General features: G+C 44.8%; 1 protein-coding gene across 1 annotated transcript in view; it reads left to right on the forward strand.

Moving 5' to 3' along the window:
* The first annotated feature begins 6,250 nt into the window (after positions 1–6,250).
* Positions 6,251–11,098, forward strand: part of LOC102821146 (zinc finger and SCAN domain-containing protein 5B-like) — a 5,493-nt gene continuing 645 nt past the window's right edge. The window contains exons 1-2 of the mRNA XM_006877345.1: positions 6,251–6,634; positions 8,547–8,688. Coding sequence (XP_006877407.1) covers positions 6,251–6,634; positions 8,547–8,688 — 526 coding nt within the window. The remainder of the gene's footprint in view (positions 6,635–8,546; positions 8,689–11,098) is intronic.

The raw sequence follows: 11,098 nt of genomic DNA on the forward strand, positions 1-11,098 counted from the left end.
TAGATAAATTCCTACAGATAAGAATTGGGTTAGTGTTTGCCTGGGGCTGGAGGGTGGGGGTGGGGAGACTTGTTTATGGGCTGTGTGCCCTCTAGTGGACTCTCACCACAGTGGGGCAGCGCGGACTGCCCCCTAGGCTTCTTGTTCTGTGCGGTGGAGTCGGTTGCGACTCATAGTGACCCTGCACAGGGTTTCCGAGGCTGTAAATCTTTATGGGACTCCCGTGGAACGGCTGGTAGTTTCAAACTGCCAATCTTGAGATTAGCAGCCGGATTCGTAACCACTACACTCCCAGAGCTCCTTTAGGGTTACCATGGTTAAAGGTGTTGTGTTAATGGTGTGGTGGTTAAGAGCTTGGCTATTAACCACAAGGTTAGTAGTATGAACCCAAAGTTTGGCGCTCACCAGTTGAGCTCAGTGGAATAAAGAAATGAAAATCCGTTTTTTATAAAGATTAGCTCCTTAGAGACCCTCGGGGAATTCTATCTAACAACCCATTGTTGTTGTTAAGTGCCAACAAGTCTGTTCAGACTCATAGCGACCATAAGCAGCAACAGGCACAAACCTGGAAATGGTGAGAATGGTAAACAACCTGGCAGTGTTTTGTTCTGTTGTGCATAGGGTCGCCATGGGTGGGAACCGACTTGAAGGTGCTTAATACAAATAACATCGAAGTTTCTGAGGCTGGCAATCTTAACCGGAAGTGGAAAGCCACATCTTTCTCCCACAGAGTGGTTGGTGGTTTCCACTGACCTTTCTGTTAGAAGTTGAGCAATTAACAGTTGTACCAAAGCACCGCTCACAAACCATCACCATCAAATGAAACGCAACTCACAGGGACCCCATAGGTAGGCTAAGGCACAACTGCTCCGTGGGGTTTCTAAGGTTGGAATCTAAGGGAGACAGTCCATGGCCACTTGTTGCCTCAGAGCAGCAGAAGGGATCGAACCACCAAACCTTCAGCAGCAGCTGTGTTGCCAGGGCTTTGTAACAGCCTATAAGGCCTGGGGTTATCTGACCCTGGTGGACTGTACACAGGTCACTGAACAGTTAACTGGTGTAGAAATTGCTGGATGGACAACTAGCTGCTTTGTAAGCTTTCACCAGGAACACAAGAAAATATACCAAATACCCTGCGTTGTTGTTGTTAAGTGCCATCGAGTCTGTTCTAACTTATAGTGACCCTGCATAGGGTTTCTTTCCAAGGAGCAGCTGGTGAGCTTGAACCACCCACCTTATGGCTCAAACGGACTTTGCAGTCCAGTGCATTAACCCACAGCATCACACCAAGACTCCCCATAGAATACAGTATTTCCTCTGACACCCATGGGTCACCACTATAAGTTGGAATCATTGTCATAGACAACGAACAGCTCACAAGGAGTTTATGACTAATTGCACGGCAGTTCAACACCCCCCACCTTGTTCAAATGTCAACGGTACATTCATTATGCACAGATTTTGGACTTTGAGGGAGCCGGAGCCCCAAACCTCTTTTTGGTTCAGTGTTAACTATTTGGTGTTTTCCTAGCTGATGCTCAACACGGAATTGTTTCCTTCTTTGGGCGGAGTGCCGAGCGGGGTATTGAGACTTCTCATCATTTTTGTTGTTAGTTGTCGAGCTGTCTCCGACTCACTGGAGCCCCAAAATGCAACAGAACAAAACTTTGTCCAGTCCTACAACATCATCACATTCAATGATATAGACTCAGGCCCAGTGTTGTGGCGGCCAGTATGTATTTAGAGTGGGAAGACGCCTCTTCCAGCAGGCTATGGGATAATGTTGTTTTCACTGACAATTTCAGAAGGAGATTTGCCAAGGTACTTCCGGACTTCACCCTTTTCATTACCATTAACAGTTTGCAACTCCCACGGGCAGTCATGAAATGATTAGTTATCGGCTCCTTGGAACATTCCATAGGAACCCTGGTGGCACAGTGGTTAAGCACGTGGCTTCTAATATAATCAATGGTTAGCAGTTTGAACTCATGAGGGACTCCAAGAAAAAAAGATGGTGTCAGTCTGCTTCCATAAAGAATAACCCAGTGGATGGAGTAGATTCTGACTCATAAGGGACCCCAGAGGATAGAGCAGAAATGCCCCACAGGGTTTCCAAGGCTGTATCTTTATGGAAGTTGAGCAGTTGATAGGTTTGAACCTTGTATCTCTCAGTTAGTTGCAGAGTGCTTAAACACTGCACCACCAAATCTACTCTCAGTAAAAATTACAGCCTTGGAAGCCCTATAAGGGGTGGGTCTATCCTGTTCTATAGGGTCACCATGAGTCAAATTCCTCAGCCAATGGGTATATTCCGCCATTTCTGTGGGCAGATGGGATATCAGGAAGCTTTCCCAGCTTGAGGCCATTCCACTCCAGACAGGCTGGAAAAGGGATCTCAGACCCTAGGAATGGGACAGCAGGAAGAGAGGAAGGAGGTGAGTTAAGTATGTGGGTCTCTGAGGGTATTTAGGAATTAGGGAGAGCTGAGGTTGATTTTTAAAAGATTTGAGTCTGTAGTCACCAGGCATTCTGAAAGCATGTTGGCCTGAGGTCTCATCTGTGAAATGGGTGCAATATGGTATGGTTTGTACTTTAAATCAGGGTTGCTTAAAACCTTGACACTATAGTTTTGGCTGGCTAAGTCTTTGTGAAGGAGATCTGTTGGTGAGGAGTGAAAGCACTGGACTATTAACAGAAAGTCAGTAGTTCAGACCTACCAGTCGATGCATGGGAGAAAGAGGAGGCAAGGTAGTTCTGTAAAGATCGGTTGTTATTGTGAAGTGCCCTGGAGTTGGTTCTGACTCAGAGCGACCCTTTGTAGGTTTGTTGGTTCTGAATCATAGAGACCCTTTATAGGGTTTCTGAGGCGCTAAATCTTTGCAGTTAGCAAAAAGTCTCTTTTGTTCCCCCACTGAGTAGATGATGAGCTCAAGCTGTCAGCTTTGTTGCTCCTAATTTAGTGCTTATCCTAAAGATTGTTGTTAAGTGCAGTCACCTCACTTCTGACCCATAGCTCCCGGCATATGGCTTCTGAGGCTGTAAATCTCTGAGGGAGGAGAAAGCCTCATCTTCTCTCTCGCAGAGCAAATGGTGGGCTCCAACTTTGTGCTTCACAATCCAGCACTCACCATAGGGAGCCACCATGCTCCCACATCCTAAAGTCTACAGTTTGGAAACCCCACTGGGACAGTCCTATTGTCATGTAGGAGTGACTGGTGGGTTTCACTGCTAGCCTTGTGGTTAGCAGTCCAGTGCTTACTCCACACTACCACACCAGGACTTCTGGTTCACAATGAATGGGAATCAACTCCATGCCACTCAACAGCAAAACTCTGGCTATTAGGAAAATCAAAATCAAAGCTAAATGCAACCCCACTGTTATCAAGTTGAGATTTAAGAGTTGGATTTCAAATCCATTTACTGGAATGGGATTGTGTTGTTGTTAAATCCCCTGGAGACTAGATAAATTCCTACAGATAAGAATTGGGTTAGTGTTTGCCTGGGGCTGGAGGGTGGGGGTGGGGAGACTTGTTTATGGGCTGTGTGCCCTCTAGGGGACTCCTCACCACAGTGGGGCAGCACCAGACTGCCCCCTAGGCTTACCGTGGTTAAAGGGCATTTCTAGTCTGTCCCTTTATTGTTAAATGCCATCAAGTCAGTTCAGACTCTTAGTGACCAAAGACAGCTGATGGGTTTGAACTTGCAGAACTCAGTACCTTTAGGGCCACACCAGGACTCCACTTGGTCTCATAGAGATCATAGTCTCTGGACAGCAATGTGTTTGCTTGGTGATCATACTGCCAAGTCAGGGGACACGGTGGCCCTCTAGCAGAAACACTCAACTGTGAACCACAGGTTGGCAGTTCGAGTCAACAAGTTACGTCTCAAGAGAAAGACGAGATTGTCTGTTCCTGCAAACATTTACAGCCCTGGAAACGCTATGTAGAATCACCGTAAACAACTTCAATTCTTTCTTCCTCACAGTTCCTAGGTTGGTTCTAACAGCCAGCGTTTGGCTATCAGTGGCGTGCTTAGCTGTAGTGCCACCAAGTTACCTTGTTTAATGCTTAGGGTGGTTCCTTTTGGGACTGACGCACATGTTCTAGTGCTAGGATAGTAATGCTGTTTTTGTACAAAATTTTGAATGTAATGAATGTCACTGGGCCATGCCCTTGTTGTTAAGTACCGTGGAGTCGGTTCTGACCCATAGTGACCCTGCACAGGGTTTCCGAGGCTGTAAATCTTTACGGGAGCAGAAAGTCTCATCTTTCTCCTGCGAAACAGCTGGTAGTTTAGAACTGCTAACCTTCAGGTTAGCAGCCCGATTTATAATAACAAAGCTGCCATGCCCTTGAAAAGGATAAACTGATAAACTCTATGTCAGATAAGTTTGACCACAGAAATACACAAATCCATTTAGGAGCTTAATTCTCTTGGCATTCTTTTATGCCCTCCCTGCCCTGGAGCAAGTGAATATCCTGGAATCAGAAAGGGGGGTGAGGGGGGACCCAAATCCATTGCCCTTGAGTTGCTTTTGACTCCGTGACCCTGTAGGGCACAGACCTGCCCCCATAGGCTTTCTTTCTTCTGCAGACCGACATGGGGTTTTCAAAGCTGTGACATTTGGAAGTAGATAGACAGGCTTTCCTTCCAAGGTGCCTCTGGGTAGATTCCAAGTGGCAGCATTTTGGTTAGCAGCTCAGGACTTAACCATTTGCTCGATTCATCAACTACTGGAAGGATGAGATTCAACAAATTCATGGAAAAATGGAGTCCAAAGATTCCAATGTCACACCATGCAGATTGAATCATTATAGTGCCAGAATACACCCATACCACACGCCGCTTTGGATTTTAAACCTTTCAGCCTTGCTTTTTCTGTTTGAATGGTTAACTTCTTGGCCTGTAATGAAGGGTTCTGGAATGCCAGTCTTCAAAGTTTCCTGATCTTTGAGCTACATAGTTATATGCCTTTGTCTAGCCAATAAAAACCAAGTAAACCTCTTTCTGGGAGTTTGCTTTCAGTCCAGATCCACCTGGCTGAAACCACTAAGGTTCTTCCTCATTCCATGTCCTCTTCGGAATCTGGTTTGAGTTTCTGGAAGCTTCCTGTCAATGTACTGCTGCAACCATTTTTGAATGGTCTTTAGCAAAATTTTACTGTTGTATGATATTAACAATATTCTTCCGATGCTTTCCATACTATGTGGGGTCTTATGTTTTTTGGGGTTTTTTTGGAATGTGCACACAAATAAAGAGCCCCTGAATAGGATCCAACCACCGATCTTTCAGTTAGAGCCAGCTGCTCATCCATTCCACCTCTTGGCCTCCTTGGAAGAATGATGTTAAGTGCTGTCGAGTCAATTCCGACCTATAGTGACCCTGAACAGGGTTTCTGAGGCTGTAAATCTTTACGGGAGCAGAAAGCCTCATCTTTCTCCTGCGGAACAGCTGGTAGTTTTGAACTGCTGACCCTGAGGTTCACAGCCCGATTCATAACCACTACGCTACCAGAGCTCCTGGTAGAATAATTGTTGTTGTTGTTGTGAAGTGCTGTCGAGTCAGTTCCGACCCACAGCGACCCTGTATAGGGTTTCCAAGGAGCAGCTGGTGAGCTTGAATTACTGACCCTGCAGTTCAAAGGACTTTGCAGTCTGGTGCATTAACCCCCAGTGCCACACCAGGACTCTGGTAGAATAATGTTGTTGTTGTTGTTAAGTGCCGTTGAGTCGGTTCCCGACCCATAGCGACTCTGAACAGGGTTTCCGAGGCTGTAAATCTTTATGGGAGCAGAAAGCTTCATCTTTCTCCCGCAGAGCAGCTGGTAGTTTCGAACTGCTGACCTTGTGGTTCGCAGCCTGATTCGTAACCACTATGCTATCAGAGCCCCTTTCGGTACAATGATGTTGTTGTTGTTAAGTGCCATCGAGTCAGTTCCGACCCATAGCGACCCTGTACAGGGTTTCCAAGGGTGTAAATCTTTACGGAGTAGAAAGCCTCATCTTTCTCCCGCTTCAGTACAATGATAGCCTGGATTAATTTTCACTGTAAGAATGGCATCGTCTATTGGGCTGAGGAATTTTAAAGGGAGCAGAGAGAAAAGTAACGCCAAACTAATCTAGCTTACCCGTTTCTATTTCTAGACTTCTGAAGCCAAGTTTTGAAGTTTTTATTGAAGAAAACCAAAATAGGCCCATTCAGATAGGTCTCAGTTACTGGCTTCCTATTGGAAACTCCGCACTAAGTAAGCATGGCTGTTGAGCTGACATCTTCATGGAATTATGAGAAAGCTGGTGCCAGCCCTGGATCGCAGTCTTCACAGCTCATGTCTTCTCAAGGAACTCATCTTGGAAAGCCAGACTGTAACTCTGAGAATTGGCATGTGACTTTCCGATCATTTTCATGGTCAGAAGACACTGACCCTATCAGGGCTCTACAGAGACTCTGTTCAGTCTGTTATCTGTGGCTGAGGCCGGACCTTCACACCAAGGAACAGATTCTGGACAAGCTAGTGTTGGAGCAATTCATGGTCCACATGCCAGTGAGTCTCCAGATCTTAGTCACAGAAAGTGGAGTAGAGAATTGCCAAGACCTGGAGAAGATACTGAGAAATAACAGGAGACTCAATCCATCAGTAAGTAGAATCTATCAGGTATGGGAATTGGAACTCTGGGATGAGGGCTACAAGGAAGAGTTGCCATAGAAAAGAGTAAACCAAAAAAACCGAACACTAATTCCAACTCATAGTGACCTTGCAGGAGAGAGAAGAATTGTCCCATAGGGTCTCCAGAGCTGTGATCGTCACTGAAGCCAACTGCCACATCTTGAGCACATCAAACAGTTGATGGGTTTGGACCTCAGTCTGGGGTTTAACTACCAGGGATTCTAACTAGGAAGGACATTAGGGATTTATTCCTGATCAATTATTTTCAGCTAGCAATGATTTTTGAGCCCAGGGAACATTGGGCAAATGTCCCAGGGGACACGTCTAGTTGTTACATCAAGAGGGGGCCATCTAGTGGGTGGAGGCTAGTGATGCTGGTCAGCAACCTACAATGCACCAAACAGTACCCACTACAAAGAGTCATGCAACCCAAAGTGTCAATAGTGCTGAGGTTGAGAAAACCTAGTCTAGGAGACAGATAGGCAAGGGGAAAAGGAGACCCATGTGATGTTGTACCAGGATATCAGTAAAGAAAATAATGTGTAAAATATCGTGTCTAATCGAATGACGCTAAGAGGAAGTATATTGGTGATTCCAAGTCCTAATGAGGGGAAAGTAAATGTCTTTTGTTGTTGTTAATTGCTGTCAAGTGGATTCCAACGGGTGATTCATAGAACTAGTGCATAGAATTGTCTTTTCCTTGGCAGAGTGGCAAGGCTATCTTCCACAATACCAGGTTAGGTTCAAACCAACAACGTTCTGGTTAGCAGTCAGGCAGATACTGTTGATGCCACCCAGCAACCTTTGGTATCCCAATACAAAATGAGATGCCACTAATAAATCGATTTAGTTTTACCAAAAATATTCCTACAAAAGGATCCCTGGTTGCACAGTAGATAAAACAGCTGGTTATTAATTCAAGGGTTGGCAGTTCAAGGCCATCAACTGCTCCACAGGAGAAAGATGTGGCAGCCAGCTTCCAGGAGCCTCTATGAGTCAACTCTAATCTGTCTCTAGCTGTACTGTCATTCAGAATGGATTCAACAACAGCAACTGTTTCTGCATAAATCTAGTGATGAATGAATCCTTCGCCAATCTCAAAAGGAAAGTGTAGGAATATCAATGACCTGACCAAATGGTCGTGGCTGAAGCCATTCCAGTAAACGTTTGTAGTAGGCAGCATATGGGGAACATATGCAGGTTCTGTGCTAAGATTAGAGCCTTGGACACCCTATGGGGCAGTTCCATTGTCCCCTGTAGGACCAGTAAGAGCTGGATTTGACGCGACAACACTGGGTGTGGAGAATGAAGATCCATTAGCCTTGTTCTCTACATCCACCATCATCGCTGCCTTGAATATACGGGTGTTGTTGTTAAGTACACTGCCAAGATTTGGTATTCAATATACATTAGAGTAAAAACTGTAAGGTTGAAACTTAGAAATGTGAAGGCTATTGATTCATAAGAGCCTTAGAAATTGTTAAGTGTTGTCAAGTCGATTCTGACCTATAGAGAACCTATATAGGGTTTCCGAGGAGGGGCTGCTGAGTTTGAACAGCTGACTTTGCAGTTCAGACCGATCTTATGGTCGAGTGCTTATCCTACAGCGCCACACATTGATATTTATTAGGGGGAGTCCTGGTGTGGGGCTGTAGGATAAGTATTGGACCACAAGGTCAGTTTGAACTGATGGATGGCACTTAGTAACAACATTTATGGGGGATGATGATGTAGGTGGCCCATAGAATATCTGCTTATATCCTCATAACTCATATTATGAAAGTGCACTGGTGCCTCAAGGTCTGGGTAGATAGAGAAAGAAGGGAGAGAACGTTCCATAATCTAGACACAGAATTTACCACATTGAGTTGTTCATTTTTAGGGACAGAAACTTCCGCCTGAGACGATTTCTATAAAAGGTGAACTGGAGAGTCTGAGATCTGAGAAAAACTTGGAAGAAAATCTGATGCCAGACAGAAACAGATCAACATTAGGTGATGCCCAAGAGCTTCTGAAGGGTCCTGGTGAGTGTGGACACTGGGGACCAGGGATAGTTTGACTCCTTTTCTCTGCTGGGCATGGGGCTGTCTTGTTGAATTTGTACATTTTTTTCTCCAGACTTAATGGAGTTAAAGATATTTGGATAGTTCCACCTTGCTTCCCCACTCCAAACCCCCTTTGAAATGTTTATCTCCTGTGATCTCGTTGGTATATTGTTGGATGCCAAAGAGTTGACTCCTCCATCTCATAAGGACTCCATGAGACAGAGTAGAAGTGCCCTGTGCCGTTTTCTAGGCTGTCATCTATACAGGACTGGATGACCACGCTTCTGTGGAGCCACTGCTAGGCTAGAACCACAGATCTTTTCATTAGTTGTTGTTGTTAAGTGCCGACCCATAGTAGTTAGTGCTTAACCATTGTGCCAAGAAGACACTTGGTAGGCACAGTTTTTGTGGGGTTTTTTTGGCTTGCATACACGTTTCGGTTTACTTGATAGATCTCTTTTACTTTATATTGCCTTTACATTGCTGAGAAATTATACAACAAAACAGACGAATTCAACAGTTCGTACATATACAATTTAGTGACAATAGGTTACGTATGGTAGGATGGTTGCACAACCATGCTCACCCTGCTTTTCTGAGCTGTGCTTCATTAGCATAAACTCACTGCCCTTAAGGTTCCCATCAAATCTCTATAGTGACTGCTCTGAGTTTGAATCTCCTAAAGCAGATGAAAGGAACCGAATACTTTTTGTATTAAAAAACTTTTGTTTTTTTAAACGAGTTAAGCTAGAAGGAGCTCTGGTAGCATAGTGGTTATGAGTTGGGCTGCTAACCTCAAGGTCAGTAGTTTGAAACTACCATCTGTCCTGCAGGAAAATGAGGTTTTCTCTTCCTTTAAAGATTTACCGCCTAGGAATCACTACGCAGGGTCTCTAGGAGTCCTGGTGTGGCACTGCATGTTAATGCACTCAACAGAAAGGTCAGTTTGAAGTACAAGATCAGCTGTTGAAACTTAACCAGCTGCTTCTCAGAAACCTTAGAGAGGGTCGCTAGGAGCCAGAAGTGACTCCACAGCATACCACCCACCACCAGTTAGCTGCATTAGTGTGGTTTGTAGATTCCAGGGGGTATTTTTGGCTTAAGGTTTAAAGACTATCTCAGGGCAATAATTTCAGGGATTTATTCACCTCTATGGCTCCAGAGAGTCTGGAGTCCATGAAAAATTGGAATTCTCTTCTACATTTCTCACCTTTTGATCAGGACCCTTCTATGGAATCTTTGATCAAAATGTTCAGTGATGGTACCTGGGCACCATTCAGATTTGTCAAGTCTCATGGGAGTCAGTCAGCCACACATCAGCCTCCTTCTATTCCTTACTCTCCATCTTTGTTCCAGGTGAATCTATTAGATCTTTTAACCAGACGTTAGATTGTTGTTGTTGTTCATTGCCATTGAGTCAGTTCCGACCCATAGCGAAAGTGACCCTGTATAGGGTTTCCGAGGAGCAGCTGGTGAGCTTGAACTGCCGACCTTGCAGTTAGGTAGATCCTGTGGAAAATTCTTGTTAGTTGCCATCCAGCCATTGAGCTCATGATGACCTCACATGTGCAGAGTAGAACAGCTCCAAAGGGTTCTTAAAGCTGTGATTGTTCACAAGTCAATCACCAGCCATGTCTCACTGAGACTTCTGCCAATCAGTGAGTCTTTTCTTAGACCAAATAAGCTCTATAAAATGAACTTTCTTAGAATTGTTTTTTCATAGTGTCTAGCATTATCATGGACTTCTCATGTGGCGCTGTGGGTTAATGCGCTAGACTGCAATGTCAGTTTGAACCCCAACATTGGCAGTTCAGGCTCACCAGTCGCTCCTCGAGAACCCTACACAGGGTCTTTATGGGTCGGAACCGACTCAATGACACTTAACAGCAACAAATTATCATATCATGGGGGGGTGGATTCTCAAATGCCTAGTCGTCTCCATTAATGTTTTCCCAGAGTATCCTACAATCTCTTATGATACTGATAGGAAATTTTCAAACAACATCAGTGTTTGGCTAAGTGAGTCTGGTATAACTGAAAATGTGTGCATTGAACCCTGTCTTCCAGCAGATTCTGTGGGGGCCAATGATGGAAAGAATCCTGAAGAAAGAACTTCTATTAAAAATATAGATACTGACACACCACCCACTCTTGTTTTGAAGACAGAAGTTTCTACTCCAGGTAGGAACAGGGAAGGGTCTCAGGAGAATATGACATGTTCCAAAAGAAAACTAGACAACTCCTTCAATGCCCAAGAAGGGTCTCATGAAACAGTTACACAGTTTGATAAAATAGAATTCCTGGCACGATTTGGGTTACGGCCAGTTGATTCACCAAGGACTGTGGGGCCACGTGACCATGATTTACGGATGCGTCTGAGACCAACTAA

The sequence above is a fragment of the Chrysochloris asiatica genome, unplaced genomic scaffold (assembly GCF_000296735.1).
Source record: "Chrysochloris asiatica unplaced genomic scaffold, ChrAsi1.0 scaffold00485, whole genome shotgun sequence".
Classification (NCBI taxonomy): domain Eukaryota; kingdom Metazoa; phylum Chordata; class Mammalia; order Afrosoricida; family Chrysochloridae; genus Chrysochloris; species Chrysochloris asiatica.